Source organism: Trachemys scripta, chromosome 1 (genome assembly GCF_013100865.1).
Source record: "Trachemys scripta elegans isolate TJP31775 chromosome 1, CAS_Tse_1.0, whole genome shotgun sequence".
In the NCBI taxonomy this organism is placed as follows: Eukaryota; Metazoa; Chordata; order Testudines; family Emydidae; genus Trachemys; species Trachemys scripta.
This window is the reverse complement of record NC_048298.1, coordinates 230,187,202-230,207,873: the sequence shown is the minus strand read 5'-3', so window position 1 is coordinate 230,207,873 and position 20,672 is coordinate 230,187,202. Positions and strand designations below refer to the sequence as shown.

General features: G+C 43.2%; 2 protein-coding genes across 2 annotated transcripts; both read left to right on the top strand.

Moving 5' to 3' along the window:
* Positions 1 to 1,372: 1,372 nt before the first annotated feature.
* On the top strand, positions 1,373 to 2,563 carry LOC117879061 (lysozyme g-like; the record flags this gene model as incomplete). Its single annotated transcript, XM_034774026.1, has 2 exons — positions 1,373 to 1,520; positions 2,430 to 2,563. Coding segments are annotated over 2 exons (282 nt in total), but the record flags the coding sequence as incomplete, so codon positions are not given.
* A 9,453-nt stretch (positions 2,564 to 12,016) lies between these two features.
* LOC117879013 (lysozyme g-like) lies at positions 12,017 to 20,216 on the top strand. Its single transcript, XM_034773889.1, has 6 exons — positions 12,017 to 12,059; positions 12,453 to 12,682; positions 13,696 to 13,803; positions 16,129 to 16,191; positions 16,244 to 16,292; positions 20,077 to 20,216. Exons 1-6 carry the CDS (start codon positions 12,017 to 12,019, stop codon positions 20,214 to 20,216), a joined length of 633 nt encoding a protein of 210 aa, XP_034629780.1.
* Positions 20,217 to 20,672: the final 456 nt, after the last annotated feature.

Genomic DNA, 20,672 nt, shown 5'->3' with positions numbered 1-20,672 from the left:
TACTAATGGTTCCTAAAATTCTATCTTTTTTGACCGCCACTGCACATGGAGTGGATGTTTTCAGAGAACTATCCACATTGACTCTAAAATCTCTTTCTTGAGTGGTAACAAAGGACCCACTAATACCTCCTTAAATTCTTCATAAAGCTCAGCCAGAAAGCCATCAGGTGCCAGAGTCTTACCACTTTTCATACTTTCTATTGCTTCTATTGTTTCTTATGCTATTTCTTTAGTTAAAGTCTCTTTGTCAATTTTGTTTCCATTTGGCAAACCTGCTACTTCCAGATATTTCTGAGAAACTTCATAGCTTGGAGTATCTGAGGTATACAGGTTTTTAAAATAAGCAGCAAAAGTAGCACATATTTCATTACAGTGTGCAACTCTCTTCTGCTGATTAAATATAATGGAGAAATAATACATTGCTCTTAAATCCTTCTAAGCCAAGAGTTTCAAACATTTTCAGAGAGAGTGTCCCTAAGTGAAAGAAAAAAATGTGTGTGCCTCCCCAGAGTTTATTAAGACACTACAAAGAACTGAAAATCCTATACTTTACACAAAGACGAGTAATAGAGTAGAAGGGCTTTGAGCGTGAAGGGGTGCATGAAGCGGGGGAGGGAGGGAAGGTCAGGTCCTGCACCTGCAGTGTGTAACACGGAGGGGCAGTCAGGTCCTGTCCCCAAGGGTGTGACACAGCGGGATTGCATCTTGATCATGGAAAATCCAGTGGGAACAGGTTAGAGAGCAAGTCCCATGGCTCCTGTCCCACATGAGTAGGCCCAGCTCCCCACTTTGCCTCTTTGGCTCTCATCACAGCATCACATGATGCACCCAGATGTGTGTGGGCAAGGTGATGCCCCGTCTCCTTCCTGGCCCTGGTGCTGCTGGATCGCCTGCCATAAGATGAGTGGTGGCCGCTCAAATACAGTGATCTGGTCAGCCGGATGAAGCCCCTGGGCCACCAGTTGCCCATCCCTGATGTACTTGCTTAAAAGTGGTCAGGCCATGGCCTCAGCGACCCCTTTGGCTTCATGGCCCATGAGCCCATCATATTACTTCCAATGATGCATGACCTGACCGTGTAATGTTGCCAATTTCTGCAGATTTAGGATGCTTCATTAAGGATTTAGAGATTAACCTGGAATCCATCTATAACCGAGGAGAGTCTGAATAAAATGTTTAATCTCTTTCCGCTCCATGCAATTCTCTCCAGCAATCTGAGAGGTTGAATTGTTGGCACAAAGAAGTCAGTGCTGTAGTGAAGAGCAAAAATTGATTAATTTATCAAACAAACTTTGAGAAATAAAATCATGTAGTGAATGTTGAGAGGGAAGAACTGCAAAAGAAGTAAAGTTTCAAGAAGTAATGTTCTCTCTGGCTCTTCTATGTTGATAGACGTTACCATACAGTGGTTGGAGCATGGAATAGAGAGGAACATGTCCTTCAGGGGACCGGCATCCTTGTTAATACTCAAGGAGTCCGAAAAAAGTTCCCCGGTTGGACAAAGGACCAACAGCTGAAAGGTATAGTATAGACAGCATTCAGTCCAGGAGCTGAGGGAAACTCTAGAACAAAAATCCTATTAAAACTTTATTGTCTTAATGACACTCTAGAATAATAAGCATTTAAAAGAATCTCATATAATTTTTCACCACTGATGGTGTAGATCTACTTTTGATTTCCCATAGCTTGAGTCATGAAACTAGATTAGTCAGTTTCATACAGTTTGTCCCATTCATTAGCACAATGTGTGCTGGGTTTCCAACACTGCCTGGGGAATGTTTATAAAGCCTCCCAAAATACTAGTTAATATTGACATTTGGGCCTCTACTATTTTATCATGAGTGAAATCCTACTGCCTTTGAAGTCAATGACAGTTTTGCAGTTTATTTGAATGAGTCCAGAAGTTCACCCTATATTTTTATAGGTGTGTAGGAGGGAGATGCATTTTTGGAAACTGGACAGTTCATCAGGGGATTGCAAAATTGTGCAGTACTATATGGAGCAGAGAAGGGGAGAAGAATGGAGTGTAAGGTCATGTTTTAACTTTCTCCCTTGCAGTCATTTTCAGGACTGATTGAAAAGTAAACAAGGCAATTGGGTCTTATAATCTATTAAGAACAGATCTGGTTCAAAGATTGAAGTCTTCTGTTTGAATGAGGTTAGCCAAATGCATACTGAAGGTTCACCACTAAGCTACAGTCATTTGTTTATGTCAAATCCCAAATTCCCTCTGATTTTTGGGTGAATTCAGGAATTTATGCAAACTGTTCACACACCCATAGTTAAGTCTGCACACTGTAATAAAGCAGTTCACCCACTCCCAATTTTTTTGTTTTAAACACACTAGATAAAAACGAGACAGCTCTGTCTGGAATGGTGGTTTGTTTTTCTTTTAAGTCTTCATTAGCTATTTTGGTGTTTCTTTCCAGGTGGGATTTCTGCCTATAATGCAGGACTAGGAAACGTCCAGACCTATCCAAACATGAATATTGGCACAACCCACAATGACTATGCCAATGATGTTGTTGCACGAGCCAAGTATTATAAGAGAAATGGATATTGAATCTGGGAATTCTCTGCTTTTCAGATACATTGTGGCTCTTACAATAATCATTCAGGTGTTCAGGAGAGATACTATATATTTGGGGGAGATTAGAAGCTGAAACTGCAAAACCTTAATGATGCAAATAGCCCATTGTCAGCAGTAGGAAGACTTGCTTAAATAAGGGTTTGCAGTCTCAGGCACCAGATTTTTAAATTCTACAGGTAGTTAAACATTGTATCATACCAAAAGAAATAGTGATGGGAATATTAATAATATTCTACCACATCTGATTATTTCGGAGTTATTAAAGCTGCTCTGTCTAGCTATCATTAGTCTTCTGCCTTCCAAATTTTAAACATCTGCAAATTTCAATATTGGTCATTGTCTTAAGAAATAAAAAATAGTCTCTTCAAAGAAGGAAGCCTGTATTTCCAAACTTTGTGATTTGGTTTGACAATTTATTTTTTCATTGCAGCACAACAAGCATCTGTCAATTTATTGTATGAGGGGGTTTTATCTGCATGTACTTTCATAGAAAGTCAGGGTTGGAAAGGACCTCAGGAGGTGTTCTAGTCCAACCCCCAGATCAAAGCAGGACCAATCCCCAGACAGATTTTTGCCCCAGATCCCTAAATGGCCCTCTCAAGGATTGAACTCACAAGCCTGGGTTTAGCAGGCCAATGCTCAAACCACTGAGCTATCCCTCCCTCATTAATCATAGAAATGCCTAGAGTCTGGGATTAATTATTTCAATCAAATCAGAACTATTCAAATGGAAATTGAATAAAAAAATCTCATTAGGAACATAAGAACGGCCATAGTGGGTCAGACCAAAGGTCTATCTAGCCCAGTATCCTGTCTTCTGACAGTGGCCAATGGTAGGTGCTTCAGTAGGAATGAACAGAACAGTAATCATCAAGTGATCCATCTCCTGTTGCCCATTCCCAGCTTCAGGGCCACCAAAGACTAGGAAATGAGGCAAGACTCAAATAATCAGCATCTTTTCAATTGCACCTTAGCAAAAGCATTAGCCTGCTAAACCCAGGGTTGCAAGTTCAATCCTTGAGGGGGGCATTTAGGGATATGGGGCAAAAATCTGTTGGATGATCTAATTGGGGATTGGTCCTGCTTTGAGCAGGGGATTGGACTAGATGATCTCCTGAGGTCCCTTCCAACCCGGATATTCTATGATTCTATGAAAAGTTGGATAATGACTGTGACAGAGTGCTAGGCAAGAACAGCTGAGCCAGTGCTCTGGTCAGGGCAGCTCCAATCAAACAGAGCAGAATAGAGCTGTTTAAACAGGGCTGTGCCTAATTTGTGAAGGTAGGAGAGCTAGAAGACTAATTAAGCCAGTAGAGGCTACAAATAGGCACAGGAAAGAAGGGGGGGTGGGGGAAAGAGATAATTCTTCCCTGCTTGTTGGTGGGCTTCTCAGGGTTGTTGGAGCAGAGCTGTATAGAGTATGAAAGTGGTGGGAACTCATATTGTAAAGAAACTATACAAGCTGTTTGACCAGCAGAAGGGGCTCTGAGCAGTTTGTGGACTGGAACAGAGGCAGGAGCAGTGGGTCCTGTCACAAGGAGAACAATATTTAAAGTAGATCAACAAACTTCTAAGGGAACTGAATGAAAACAAATTGTGCTACATGAGATTATGGCTTTTTCTCTGCTGTCAAAGGTCTTAACACCTCATGAAATGAAAAGGAGTGAAACTACTTGAGAAAACCTTAGTTCTATCTAGTACAGCATGTCTCACACTCTTTTGATTTCAATATCTGTAGTTGAGCACTTTTTCTGGAGTGCATTCAGAATCCACTAGCTCCCAGTGTTCAGGGGACTGACGGGATAAGGAGCACTTTTGAAAATCTGGTCAATTAATTTAGGAGTGCAAGGGTCTGAATCAATGTCCATTGCCATCAGTGGAAAGACTACTTTACTACCAATAGAAAAGAAACAATTCATGTTGGCATATAGACCTCCCTCAATCTCACTGTCATGCTAGAAAACTCATAATATTCCATGTTCCTGAAAACCCAAGTGATCATTCTGGGCTTCATAAACATATGTTACAAAAATAACCTAAAAGGTAACATTACTGATCATTATTAAACTCAGAATATAGCCTGTTAGATTCCATCCGTCCAATCACACATGATTTTCTCATACCATTAGCCTCCATTGTCAAAACTTTCATCTAAAGTTAAACATGAGCATTTGTGTCTATTTTCAGATTTACAGAAATATGTGTAATGATGTTTCCTAGTGGTCTTGCAAGAAATACCTGAAAAATATCCATATTTCTTTTTTCCTACTCACCAAGCTATTTTCATCTGTACATTTACCATGAGCAGAAATATCAAATGGCTTACGTTTTTTCAGTAGTGTCCTCTGACTTTCATGTAAAGATTCTTGAAAACAAGTCTGCAGTAGACTCACCTTGTAAGCACTCCAGGTCACAGGTGTAACCAAGATTTGTTTGGCCCAAATGAAAGGTGTTGTGACAGTCTATATTCTTATGCTTACCGTTTTTTCAAGACCTGTGGGATAAACCTGTAGCAGAAATGGCTACACTGGCTGATGCCTTTGAGCAAGCCCAGTTGTCCAATGAGTACAGAATGAGGGGCAGAAATCCAGTGTAAAGGGGGGAATCCCATTTCACCTGTGGGGAAAAACAAGCAGTTTGATGCCTAAGAACTCACCACTACAAAATTATTTGTCTCCTGGCAATCTCCACCACAAACCTCATGTGAAGGAGGAAGGCCCAAAGAGGTGTTACCAGAGTAACTCCACTGTGCAACTGAGGAATCTGTGCCCTAAGCTGAAAGAAATTAAGCCCCATCCAGTCCATGTGAATGTAGCTGTCATTAGCACAGAAACCCCAGAAACACCTGCAGTTTGCACGACAAGTTTTGTGGGGACTGGCCCTGCAGAGCCAGATAGGGAACATATTAAGGTTGTCAGGATCAATGATAGGGAGTGCATAGGCTGGAGAGATTCCAGTGCACAGATTTCTCTGGTTAAGCAGAATGTGGTCCAAGAGACTGATATTTTACCTCATAGACTCATAGACTCATAGACATTAAGGTCAGAAGGGACCATTATGATCATCTGGTCTGACCCCCTGCATGCTGCAGGCCGCAAGACCCTTCCCTGTACTCTACCGTTGAAGTCCCCAGTCCTGTGTTTTAGTGACTTCAATCGGCTGAGACCCTCCTGCTAGTGATCCCTGCCCCATGCTGCGGAGGAAGGCGAAAAACCTCCAGAGGCTCGGCCAATCTACCCTGGAGGAAAATTCCTTCCCGACCCCAAATATGGCGATCAGTAATACCCCGAGCATATAGGCAAGAGTCTCTAGCCTGACCCTTGTTGGCCATTATGTTGTTCATGTACCATTGCTTGGTTTTCCTTGACTACTATGTTTTATCATTAAACCATTCCCTCCATAAACTTATCCAACTTAATCTTAAAACCAGACAGGTCCGTCGCCCCCACCGTTTCCCTCGGAAGGCCGTTCCAATATTTCACCCCTCTGATGGTCAGAAACCTTCGTCTAATTTCTAGCCTAAACTTCCCCCCGGCCAGTTTGTATCCATTCGTTCTCGTGTCCACATTAGTACTAAACTGGAATAATTCCTCTCCCTCCCTTGTATTAACCCCTCTGATATATTTAAAGATAGCAATCATATCCCCCCTCAGCCTTCGCTTTGTCAGACTAAACAACCCAAGCTCCTCTAATCTCTTTTCATACGACAGGTTTTCCATTCCTCTGATCATCTTAGTTGCCCTTCTCTGCACCCGTTCCAGTTTGAGTTCATCTTTTTTAAACATTGGAGACCAGAACTGCACACAGTACTCCAAATGAGGTCTCACCAGTGCCTTATACAACGGAAGCAGGACCTCCCTATCTCTACTAGATATACCTCGCCTAATACATCCCAAGACCGCATTGGCTTTTTTCACCGCCACGTCACATTGCCGACTCATAGTCATCCTGCGGTCCACAAGGACCCCTAGGTCCTTCTCCTCTTCCGTTACTTCTAACCAATGCGTCCCCATCTTGTAACTAAAATTGTTATTATTCGTCCCCAAGTGCATAACCTTACACTTTTTACTATTAAATTTCATCCTATTTCTAATACTCCAATTCACAAGCTCATTCAAGTCTCCCTGCAGAGTATCCCTATCCTCCTCCGAGTTTGCAACTCCTCCCACCTTCGTATCATCCGCAAACTTTATCAGCCCACTCTTGCAATCTGTCCCGAGGTCAGTTATAAATAGATTAAATAAGATGGGTCCCAAAACCGAACCTTGAGGCACTCCACTAGTAACCTCCCTCCAACCCGACAATTCACCCTTTAATACGACCCGCTGCATTCTCCCCATTAACCAATTCCCTATCCACCTCTGGATTTTCATATCGATCCCCATGTTTTTCATTTAACCAATAGTTCCTCATGGGGTACTGTATCAAACGCTTTACTGAAATCCAGGTAAATTAGGTCCACCGCATTTCCCTTATCTAATAAGTCCGTTACTTTCTCAAAGAAGGAGATCAGATTCGTTTGGCACGATCTGCCCTTCGTAAAACCATGCTGTAATTTATCGCATTTGCCATTAACCTCAAGGTCCTCAACTAGTTTCTCTTTCAGAATCTTCTCCTGGTCAATGGCAGAGCTTGTGTTAATAGAAAGATCTAGGATTCCTGTGCCTTTAGCTAAAGTGCATGTGGAATGAGAAGGTTTAGAAAGTGATTTGACTCTGGGGGTGGTGGACAATATCTCTGCTGAAATGCTTGTTGGGAATGATTTTTTTCAAGTGGCTAAGGCTGTTAATGTGGTAACTTGCAGCAAAAGGGGCTATTGTGCTGGGATCCCAGAGGAGAGTGGTAAAATCCCAAAACTGCTGAGGGAAATAGAGAAGGTCTCTGACTCTTCTGCAGCAGAAGGAAACAGTGTCTTCAGGTGTGTGGGGGGCAGTGGCGGGGGGGGGGGGGGCTGAGGCTAACTCCTGCATGGTGGATAAAGGCAATACAACCTCAGGACCAGGGACAGGGGAGGTGATGCCTGTAACTGAAAGAAGCTTTTCCAGTTGTCATCTGTCAGCGTTTTGCAGATGAGCAAAGGGAAAATACCACTCTAAAGAGCATAAGGAAGTGTGTCTAAGAGGGGGTCCCAGGAAGGGAAAATGGAGAGAGTTTTTTTGAAGAAGATGGGAAATTGCTTAGGGAGGTCCCTTTGGGAAAGAACAAAAGCCCTGGGCAGCCCTATAAGCAATTGATTGTGCCCACCCAGCATCACTGGTGGATTTTGCCACTAGATTTCCTGAAGCAGTAGCTCTGTCTAACATTGAAGCAGAAACTGTATCAAGAGCCTTCTCATTATCTTTAGCAGAACTGGTTTTCCCAAAGAGGATTTTATCGTATCATGGATCAAATGTCATGTGACAGCTATTCAGCGAGCTATGGAAGTTTTGTGTGATGAAACAACTTAAAACCGCCCCATACCACCCAGAAACAAAGGTTTGGTGGACAGATTCAATAGGACCCTAAAATCCATGCTGGGAATGTATGCAAATAAAAGGGGTTAGAATTAGGACAAATTGTTACCATTCCTGCTCTTTGTTTAAGGGAGGTATCCCAAGAATCAATGGTGTTCTCCCTATTTGCTCTCCTATATGGAAGGAAAGTGAGGGGACCCCTAGATCTCATTGGAGACTCCTGGGAAGGGAACACTGAAGTAAAGGAAGAGCCAGTGACTGAATATGTGCAGAGGTTCCAGACAAAGTTAAAAGACATGATGGGTATTGTTCAAACTAACCTCAAAGACAGTCAATCTAAACAAAATGTGTGGTATGACAAAAATACTTGTAAATACTCTTTTGTAATAGGAGACTTGGTATTGGTGTTAAGCCCTGTGAAAAGGAACAAAATGTAAAATACTTGGGAAGGATGCTTTGAGGTCATAGAAGTAGTAAATGAAGATACATATCATGTTAAACAGCCTGATGGTAATGCTGTTTCACAACTAGTACAGGTAAACAGATTTAACATCTATCACAGCAGGGAAGCCATGGTAAACATGACCTGCTGTGTAGAAGGGGAAACTGAGGCACATCACCTCATTGATTTGATGGCTGAATATCAAAGTGACTCAACTCTGGAAAGCATTGATTTATGCAGTGAGTTAACACCAGTTTAAAAGGCAGAGGTGTTATGATTGATGCAAAAATACAAAGATGTGTTTTCTAACAAGCCAGGGAAAACACACTTGCTAACTCATAAGGTCATTACAAAAGGTCAACAGTCACCTCCCAGCAGACCTTACAGGGACACTGGCAAGGTACAAGAACAAATTTGTGCAGAAATATAAACCATGTTAGACCTGGGAGTAATTAAAGAGTCCTGGGCAACTCCTGTGGTCTTGGTCCCTAAGAAAGACCACCCTGTAAGGTTTTATGTTGAGTATAGAAAACTCAATTCTGTTACAGTACCAGATGTATATCCTCTGCCTAGAAATGAGGATATGCTTGACATTTTAAGCAAAGCTAAATATCTCATTTATTTTGATTTAACTCGAGGTTATTGGCAGATTGCTTTGGATGAGGATGCACAGAAAAAATCCGCTTTCATCACTGATAAAGGACTCTATGAATTCACAATGTTACAATTTGGTTTAATTGATGCTGGGGCAACCTTCCAGAGGCTGGTCACCTAGTGTTAAATGGTTTACAGAACTGTGCAAGAGCATATGTACATGACATTGCAGTGTTCAGCACCATCTGGGCTGATCACAAAGAACACTTGGAAATTGTGCTGTCAGAACTCAAGAAGGCAGGCCTAAATATCAAAGCCTCACATTAATCACTTTTCAGAGAGAAGCGTGTGTGGCTGCAACAGTAGAATTTTGCCCTATGTAAGTAAAACAGATTAGGTGCCATGGTGCCAGTTGATGGGGGCCCAAGTCAGGGCTTCAACACAGGCCTCTCTTGTATAGATTAAAAAAAAGGACTAGAATAAAAGGATGAATGGAAGAAAGTATAGAAGCAGTAGATGAGAAGCACATAACACTCAGAAAGGTGTGGACCTCTGATGGCTTTACACATGAGTCAGAATTAAACGGAGGTAGGAAAGAAAGCAGGATCACTGAATTTTTCCTGGCAATTTTAAATTTCAAATCTGGCAGTGTGTTTCCTGAGACCCTGCCATGGGCAACTTTTTAAAAAATGAATGCAGCTCTGAGGCATTTTAAAGGTGACTATGAAGAATTTGTAAGAAAAAATTAGGCTCATACCATTCTTCATGACATATAAAGAGAGCCCAAAAGAATTCGTTTTACGGTCTTAAGGTTTTTTTCTTCTGATATAATTATTGATCATTATTATTATACCTTAGAAGTATCAGGAATGCCGTTTGCCATTTGATCTTCCCCAACTTTAATTGGAAGACTTCTAGGAAGTCTTAAGGTTCAATCTTTAAAAAAGACTTCTCTTATCCAAAATGTTCATTAAGCATTGAAGGCATATAGGTGCTTTAGAGAATAATAACAAAATAAAAACTCAACATTTTAAAACAGCTGTCTAAAAATGTCAAGCCTCAACTGCTCAGCTTTCACTCTCTGCTCTTGCAGGTCACCATTTCACTAGTTCTCCAGTTATCATAAAATCTTCCAGGCTAGGCTGGATCTGAATTTCTTATGTAAAAAAACATAACCAAACAAAAAAAACTTTAGAAATATGTTGAGCCTTCTTTATAATCAGAAAGTAGCAAAAATTGAGCACAAACCTGTTTTTCTTCTTTGCTGTTCATCTTTAACACCAAAAGTTACATGACACTCTTCCAGTTTCCCTCTTCTTCTCCTTTGTCTTTTATTCAATTTTTTTTTTCAGTTTCTCTATCTCAGATCAGGAGACACCCACCAAAAAAAATAGCGAGTGCTTAGCACCCACTAGCAGACAGCTCCCCCTCTCCCATCCTAGCACCTCCTACACACCACAATCAGCTGTTCCACAGCATGCAGGAGGGGCTGGAGGGAGGATGAGGAGTGTGACAGATTTTTGTTACCAATCTGCCTGGAGCGTCAAGTGATCAGGCTGATGCCGCAGGATCGTTTGGGGAGGAGATGATGAAATGCATCAAGTGTCTAGATTTTAAAGCTTTATTGATAAAATAATAAAATAACAGCGGAGAGTGCTGGAAATGCTTCCACGTCACTCAAAGGAAGGGAAGAAAGCGTTAATGCAGCAAGCCCCAAACCCTAACCCACTTTCATACTCACACCAAGCACGACCCAGACTGGCCAAGTCTAGGTGTAACGTCAAAAGAGAGCGGGGCGGGGGGTGGACGGGGAGTGCTGTCCTGGGCCCAGGTCATCCAAGAATCTGCTGAGTTCTCCGAATTGCTCCAGCTCTCGGGAGGGTTTTTAAGTCCTGGGTTTCTTTGGGGGTGTCATCATCCAGGGCCCTCTGTGCCTGGTGCTCTTTGTACCAGTCCCAATCGGCTTGCTGTGGCCACCTTGGTTGCCCAAAACACACCGGCTCTGGAGAATTTGTTTTCCCTTCTGTTGGTCTTCACTGTCGCCACCTCATTCGCTCTGTTTTCACTGGTATCTTTGCAGCTCTGCTCCACTTAGTTCTCCTCTTCTCACGACTGGGCAGCTGTAGATATTTTGTCTGTAGATTTCTCGTCGAGCCCATGACCTTGGGCCTGGGCCAGCGTCTTATCTTCACACACAGTTAGCTAAAGTGCCAAGTTAACCTGCTCTCTGCTTCTTTCTTTCTTTCTCTCTCTCCCCCACCTCTCTTGGCCTCTCATATTCCTGTAAAGGAATCTTCTATTCCCCACTCACACACTTTTGACCCTCCCCAAAATGCTTTGCGATGCTTGCAACAGCATTAGGCACATACAATGCTGATCTGCCTTCCCTGGGGACTCCCTGAGGGAGGGGGCCATTGGGGTGTGACAGGAGCGGGGACAAGGTGCACTTGTGGGAGGGGACAGAACTGGGCAGGAACAGGTAGGGCAGGGTGGGGCCTTGGGGTAAGAGGTGGAGTGGGGGTGGGGCCCAGGGCAGAGTGGGGGCGGGAGGAGGTGGGGCGGGGGTGGAGGCTTGGTGGAAGGGGTGGAGTGGGGACGGGGTCTGGGGCTGAGTGAGGATTGAGCACCCCCAGAGCAAGAAGGAAGCCAGCACGTGTGCGCTCAGGAGTCATTTTCTATGGTGCTCTAAAATTCTGAATAGAGTTTTTCTTTTTAGTCACATCCACACTATTTTTTTTCCTTTCAGAGCTGCATAGAGGATTGCAATTTGTCTTTGAGACCTACCTGCTTTTCTGTGTCTTTTAAGCTAATTTGCAATCTTGGGTATGGATTTCTCTGTATGTGGGTTGCTGTATGTTTTCCTGGCTGGCTTTGGCATGGAGGTAATGGCAAAACTGCAGATATTTATAAAATGTGATCTTTGAATGTTATGACACTATGTGCTCTTCATATTATTTAAAATCTGAAAAAGTTGATCCAGGTGAGTAAACTTACTTTGCTGCCATCAAACTATGATGCCATGAGAAAAGAGAGGGACAAAGTTTAGAATGTATAAATATGCACTAGAAGAAACAGGGAAGTCTTTGTGATGGTGTACCCCATAAGGCTTTATGGAATATGCTTATGAATGTATATATGACATAACTAGAATATGTTTTATGCTACTGTAGTGAGCCGGTGTGGCAGCACTCCATCTCCGATAGGGCCGAGCTTCCTCCAACCCCAGCGTGGGCGGAATCACCGGGTCCGGGACCTGCCCCTCCGAGGTCACGGCCCCGCTCCGGAAGTATAAAAGCCCGCCGGCAGAGCTCAGTGGAGCCCAGGCCGGCAGAGAGAACAGACATACTGGGCCGAGCTCCCGCTTGGGAGACAGCCACAGGCCGCGAGCCGCCTGCTACCCCGCCGCACCGGTCAAGCCTACCTCTCGCCAGGTACCCCGAGGAGGACTGGACACACCTGCCCCGGGCCAGCTACCCCGAGGAGGACTGGACAAGCCTGCCCCATGCCGGCGACCCTGGTGGAGAGCCGCCGGACCTGCCCCCAAACCCCGCACCGGAGGAACCGATGCTGCTGGACTGGTCCAAGCCCAGCGTCACCAATGAGGTAGGCCCCAAGGGGGAACACAGAAGTAGCCCGGGGGTAGCCGACCCCGGTCAGGCTGCAGAGACTTGTGAGCCGATGTCAGTGTGTTTCGGTCAGGATACCCCACTGGCCAGCAGCTGCAGTAACAGCTGCTAGGGCCCCGGGCTGGAACACAGTGGAGTGGGTGGGCCTGCGTTCCCCCCTGCCACCCCGCTCATGGGTGGCAGGCTTCCCCCTCACCCAACGCTCAGGTGTAGGAGCCTGGGCTTACCTTAACTGCTTGTTTGCTCAACCCCTGCCCCAAAAGGCTTGAGCTGTGACTGTTTGTGCCCCGCCCTGATCCAGGGCCTGGGCCTGCCTAAACTGTTGATTATTGCTCAACCCCTGCCCCAAAGGGCTTGAGCTGTGTCTGTTTGTGTCCCGCCCTGATCCAGGGCCCGGGCCTGCTTAAACTGTTGATTAGCGCTCAGCCCCTGCCTAAGGGCCTGAGCTCCCTGAACTGCGGGCCGCTCAGCCCCTGCGTAAAGGGACCTGAGCTTTGACTGTCTGCGCTATAATGAGCCAGTGTGGCACTCCTCCGTCTCGGAGGGTAGAGCCCCGGCGCGACCCTACTACAGCTACATATGCCATGTAACATATCTATGTAAAGGTTATGATCTACTGAATACATTCCTCCTATTTGTGTGCATGTATCATTTTTGTACTTGAAGTTAGGAATATTGGCTGTATACTTTCTTGATTTCTAACTAGCCTAGTAGAGCATTTGGTCAGCTTCTTGAGAAAAGTGCAAATTAAGTGCCCAATCAAGAACCACTTAAGCCAACAATGAACTTGAAGATGCCAATCCACATTTGAGCTTTCCCAGGAATGTGTCTTGGCTGGTTAAAAATTGAGTCATGCATGGACATGCCTGTGCAGCTCGAAAGCTTGTCTCTCTCACCAACAGAAGTTGGTCCAATAAAAGATATTACCTGACCCACCTTGTCTCTCTAATATGCTGGGACCAACACAGCTACAATTACACTGCATGAAAGTGCATACCTCCATCTTTGACTAGCACTATCATGTCTCGAGAGTCTCACACTGGAAATGCCCTAAAAGATGGCAGGGGTGACAGGGGAAATGGATTTGGTTTGATGCAGGTATTTGTCAGTAAATTTAAAAACATAGCCAGTTCCTCATCCTCCTCATAAAAGAATCCTAAAAAATGACTGGGGCTCTCTTTGCAGGGTAATCCTCACTACTACTGTCAAGGTTCCCTCCCCACTCTGAATGTTAGGGTACAGATGTGAGGACCTGCATGAAAGCCCGCTAAGCTTAATTACCAGCTTAGGTTAACAGTAAGCTGCCACCACCAAGTGTGTTCCAAATCTTAGGGGAGAGCCACTTGGAACTCTGCCTTTCCCCAAATATTTCCCAAGTCTCTAACCACCCCTTTCCTGGGCAGATTTGAGACTAATTCCTCCCCCCAAGTCCTTACCCCCCTTTTTCTGGGTAGGCTTGAGAGTATACCCTCACCAATTAGTCCTGGTGAACACAGATCCAAAAACCTTAAATCTTAAAACAATGAAAAATCAATCACGTTCTTAAAAGAAGAATTTTAATTAAAGAAAAAGGTAAAAATCATCTCTATAAAATCAGGATGGAAAATAACTTTACAGGGTAATCAGATTCAAAGAGCCCAGAGGACCCCCCTCTAGCCTTCGGTTCAAAGTTACAGCAAACAGAGGTAAATCCTCTAGCAAAAGGAACATTTACAAGTTGAGAAAACAAAGATAAAACTAAGACGCCTTGCCTGGCTGTTACTTACAAGTTTGAAATATGAGAGACTTGTTCAGAAAGATTTGGAGAGCCTGGATTGATGTCCGGTCCCTCTTAGTCCCAAGAGCGAACACACCCAAAACAGAGAACACAAACAAGTGCCTTCCCCCACCAAGATTTGAAAGTATCTTGTCCCCTTATTGGTCCTGTGGGTCAGGTGTCAGCCAGGTTACCTGAGCTTCTTAACCCTTTACAGGTAGAAGGATTTTGGTGTCTCTGCCCAGGAGGGATTTTACAGTATTGTACACAGGAGGGTTGTTACCCTTCCCTTTATAGTTATGACAATTACCAAAACCTGGAGTGTGTCACCATGGGAAGATCACTGTCTGGTTAATTCCTCCCATTTATAATCTCATAACTATGAATGAGCCAGTTGTTATAATGTATTTTGCACTGACACCCCAAAAGGGCTAGTCATTTTAAACACAGAGGAAGACAATCCTGTCCTAAAGACAGTACATTCTAAGACAAAGGCAGATAAAGGGTAGGGGACAGAAAATATAGTAAAAAGCAAAGTAAATGGTGTTGACAGACACGTCATACTAGTTTCAAGGTTTGTTGAAAAACATTTATGTGAAACACACTAGGCCTGATTCTCAGTTATACTTAGGATATGTCTACACAGCAACTAGACACCCGCGGCTGGTTGGTGCCAGCTGACTCTGGGCTGCGGTGCTCGGCTGCGGGTCTGTTTCATTGCAGTGTAGACTTTTGGGCTCGGGCTGGAGCCCAGGCTCTAGGACCCTGCGAGGTGGAAGGGTCCCAGGGTTCAGGCTTGAGCCTGAGCCCAGCAGTCTACACTGCAATGAAACAGCCCCGCAGCCCAAGCCACACAAGCCTGAGTCGGCTAGCATGGGCCAGTCACGGGGGTCTAGTTGCTGTGTAGACATACCCTAAGATAGTTTTATGCTGCTCTGGAAGCCTAAAAGGCTTAAAAATGCCCCTGAAAACTGCCCTTCCCTGAAGAATACCCTCATGCTGTGGGGCACACTGACCAGGGCAAAGCTGGCATAAGAGAGCTACCCTGACCCTGCTCCCATATCACAGTAGAGGGGAAAGATGAAGGTTGTGGTCGGGGCTTGGACTGAGTGCATTGTACTATAGCCATGGTCTGCTTCCCAGAGTCCACTGGGGGCAGGCTGGGTTTCTAATTGACTGATCCTATTCTGTGGTTCTGTTGAGGGATATTAGCCCTTTGTTATAAGATATTATTTTTAGCTAAGCTCCGACCCTCCAGCTGCAGCTATGTTAAAATATACCTACTGAAATTCTCCTGTATGTACCATGCAACCCCACTGAAATCAATGGGATAGAAGGCAGGGAAAAGCCTGAACCATTATTAACTTCTATATGCTTGGTCTATTCTATTTGCTGAGTTATATCCTAATCAGTAAGGTTCCAGAATTTTTCCTTTCCACATTATGACCTGAACTTTTACAAAAGCCATCACCCCTCCCCTGCCCTCCCTGTGTTTGTGTCTCTGCATCAGTCACTAACTCACTACAGGCAAAGATGTGAACATTAGGCCCACAGAAAAAAAGAGCAGAAAAAAATGTAATAAAAGCTATATGCCTTTAAAAGAGATGAAGAATCCTAGTTAAAAAAATAGTCCTTTTCATGCTATGACTTTTGTTTGACTATTCTAGGTTGATAAACGATCCCATAACCCTGTTGGTACATGGGACAGCAAAAAGCAGATAGCTGATAATGTTTTCACCCCTCAGCTCACAGAGAGCCGAGAAGCGATGTGATAATGTGAAGGCAATAAAGAAAAAATTCCCACAGTGTCCACCGGAACAACAGCTGAAAGGTATGAAACTATCCACTTCAAAACACTTCATAGGCTTAGAATAAAGGTCAAGTATGAGATACATAAGCTGGAAAGCATCCCACCTTATAAAATTAGTTACTTAGATGGCTGAGTTTAAAAACAAGTCATAATGTGAGCCAATTACACTACAAAAAAAAAAAAAAGACGAAGGGCTCTTTCCAGCCACTTGTCCCCAACCTAGCTATATCCTGATTAAAATTTGTTATGGAGATGCCACCTAACCAAGCTGACTAGGCCAAAATGTTGACACCTTTTGTCCCTCCCTAAAGTTCAGGGATAGGTAAATAAATTAGTCCTGTCTCATTTGACTGCTTAAACTAGTAATGCTATTCTACCCTGATCTGTTTTATAGATATCCAAAATGAACTGATCTGTTGTGACTTGGTTTGTGTGTGTGTGTGTGTGTATATATATTATATATATATATACACACACACACACACACACACGTTAGAAGAAGGAGCAGGTTGACCAAGAGGTGGATTTGAGTACAGGCTTCTTTACTGCAATACTTATTCCCCTCAACCCAATTGTCGAGTAAGCACTGGATTAGTTACAACATACCCTTTTTGTTAGTTATGTAAACCCCTACATCCGTTATAACACCCCCAAAACCCTTATTAAGTAATAGGAAAACCCACACTATTAGTATACCCACCCCTATCTATCTATTGTTCGCAGCATTATACATGTTATACAGGCGTTTTTTCCTTGAAAATACATTTCTTTGCAGTAATTTGTTGCTACAACTTTCCTGAATCAGCAGTTCTCAGGGGAGGGAGGAAGGGGCCACAAGCAGTTCTCAGGGGAGGGAGGAAGGGGCCATGATCCAGGGCTCACTTGTGTAGCTGGGAAAGAAGGGAGGGGGAGATAATACTACTTTTATCTTTTTACACAAAGGGTATTCATTAAACAACTACATTTCTCATGCAGCTGCAGGCCTTATCAATTCTTACAAGCAATAGGGAAGAGAAAAATATGGCAACTTATTTATTAAACAAAGAAATACTGCCTGCTTATGCCTTTATTCCCTAATGCCATGTCAGCACACTAGCAGCTTCCCAGGTCTTAATGCTAACATATCCCAACGAGGCCCTGACCCTATTACTCACTCTGTGAGACCAGGGCCCCGATGACTTCAGTGGGATTCCACAGGAATCTGCCCAGGCCAAGCTGATAGCAGCATCAGGACCCAAACATGTGACTAGACACGTTAGGCTTTAGAGAGACGTTAAGAATTAACTGTCCACTGCTTTGATAGAAGACATAGCAACTTAAACTGATAACTTTAAAATACGATATCTTCCATTGTTGTATGTACTGTTGTTGTAGCCGTGTCGGTCACAGTCTTGTTGCCTTTTGTAGGAAGTAAGAGATAATATTTGGTCACTTCCATATTTTATTCCAGTTAATGCAACATATATGACAGGGAGAGAAAAGATTTTAAAATCAAGTAAGGGGCAAGGCATTCAAACAAAATCCCATTCCCTAGTTCATATCATGGCCTGTTTATGATATTTACTGTTTTTGTTGTGTTTTTTTTTAAATAAAAGAATGAAAAAGAATGTTAGTAGTTTGCCTACACATTTTCTCCATAGAGCAAGCCCCTAATACTGGATGTAGTTTTGCATTTAGATGTGTACAAAAATTAGTTCCTCCCTTTGGGATTGTTAAGGTAATACTCCCAATTCTACAGCACATTTAGCCCTGTAGAGAGAATAGCTGTAGTGCTCAGCATGGCTTTGATTTAACACTTAAGTTGTAAAGTCCTTGTTGAAGGGACTTGCTATGTGTTAGTAGAATACCTGGCACAGTAGGGTCCTTGGCTGTGATTAGGGCCTCTTGCAACTACTGCAATATAAATGCAAATACTGTGATTCTCTCCGCATTATTGAGGTCAGATGTGAGAGAAGACAGATGGAAATTGGTAATGTGGGTTCTTCTAGACATCTAAGTATAGCAAGGGGAGGGAACTATGTAGAACTTTCAAAGCTGGATGAAAAGTAATCAGATTGTGGTTTTAAGACCCCCGTAGAACAGCTCAGTGACAAAAGCTGATACAATTTTTTATATCATTGTGTGATGCTTTGGGGGTTCACGCTGGCCACTTAGGGGTTCTGTCACCACCAGACCTGGAACCCTGAGTGCCTTTAGGCTGTGCAGCATTTGCTCAGAACCCCGACCCCAGCAGCATGCTGACAGCACAAAGGTCTCATTCTGACCGTCCATCACCCATTACATGTTGTGAGGTCACCCCAATAAACCTTCTGATGTCAAGTCTCTCTTGCAAGTATCCAGTCCCCTTTCCTGGACACTCACAGAAACCCGACATTTGCTGTCTTCAGAGAACCAGTACACACAACAGCTTGTTAGCTCAGCTGGGGTATATCCTCCACCTTCATACACAGCACTGAGATGGTTTGTAGTAGAACTAAGAATAAGATTAACAAAGAATATAGATTTAAGTGATTTCAAGCAAGAGAGAGATACAAAAGGGTTACAAACAAAACTAACCTGCATTCTAATGTCTAAAACTTCATTCTAGCAAGATGCAGCTTGCCTAGCATGGTTTCTTACTCACACCGAGTTGTCAACATTCTCCAACTAGTTTTGCAGGAGGACCCATCTTTCATCAATATAAAGCGACAGCTTCTTTGTTTTCCCAGATGATGGGTGACTTGAATGTCTCTTTACCCCCTGTGTATTTCCCCAATGTTTTTTGTCTGTTTCAAGAGCCAGGAAGGCTTCCTGGGGGCACAGACTCCATTCCCCGTCATGATCATTCAGCGGTTATCTCCCCTACTTGCTAGCTTCGTTTACCTTCTATGTAAATATACTTTTCATTGTTCTTGGTGATCAAGCTGGTCAGACATGTAAATACAAATTATTTTGTCTAGGGGAAGCTGGGCTTTATGCACTGTCTGCCAAACACATTTTAAGAACATATTTCCAGCACACATTTATACACCCAGTAGTACACCATGCAATTATTTTCAGGACCAGCATCTTACCAGTTTTCATATGATACTTCACATCACAGGCACTGACTTTCATTTTTCCGGGTGGGTGCTCCACCTCCACTCTTCCCTGAGGCCCCGCCCCACTTCACCCCTTCCCGCAAGGCCCCACCCTCACTCCACCTCTTCCTGTCCCCACCTTTCCCCTAAGGCACCGCCCTCACTCTGCCTCTTTTCACACCTGCTCTGCCCCCTACTTCCGCCAAACAGCTGATCAGCGGGACCGGCCAAACAGCTGTGGCTGGTGTGTGCTGACCACCATTTTTTTCCATGGGTGTTCTATCCACAGATCACCCATGGAGTCGGTGCCTATGCTTCACATGATACCTTTTTAGATACAGACTGCCTCCTTTGTCTGTTTACAAACTCCATAAAATAGTCTCAGAGATTATCCATACTGTCATACAGCTTTGTTACATACATTTCAGTTATATTAATGACCAGCATGTTATTAGCTTGCAAGTGATATATTACAAGATACCTTTTAAATTAATATCATGACAACAGTGTGAAGTGTACAAAGCTTGTAAGGCCAGTTAATATTTACTGTTGCATAGCTGGTAGCCCTTTGCCATCTGACTTGGGAGTGCTGTTAGGGTCCCACTTTGCCAAAGGTGTTTATAGAACAAAAGGGAACTCCACACCGAAAGAACAAGCTTCTGAGGTGCATTTTTGTTGCGGGGGCTTGTTTTATTTCTTAAAAAAGAAACAAGTTTCTTTTAAGTATATCTATTTTTTCATTTCAGGTTCAATTTCTGCATATAATGCAGGACCTAAAAGTGTCCAGAGCAATGACAGAATGGATATTGGCATAACAAATAATGACTACGGCAATGATGTTATTGCAAGAGCCCAGTTTTTGGAGAGAAAGGGATTTGGAAACTAGCACTTGTATACAGAACAGTTTCTAAAAGTAGTGTGGTCAAAGAGTGATTTAAAAAATACTACTTTTCCTATATAAATCTTGGAAATAGAAAAACAAGTCAAGGACTCCAAGAGGCTTTTAGTTTAGGTTAGAAATAATTTCTAAAAATGAAAAATTATATATTAATTATACTAGATTAGGTTAGATTATATTAGGTTATTAAAATTGGAAGTCTTAACTCTAATAACCAAAGTATTAGAACCTACCAAATGCAAAACTGTTGCAGTAAATGTTTACTGAATATATATATACATACATACACACACACACACACACATTCATAGAATGATCACTACATAATTTTTAGTAAGAACATATAGTTAGCATTTTTTTAAATGACATCAAATTTATAAGCATTGAATATAAGTGTCCCCTTTGTTTAAAGCAGGCACAATAAACTTCAAAAAACAATTACCA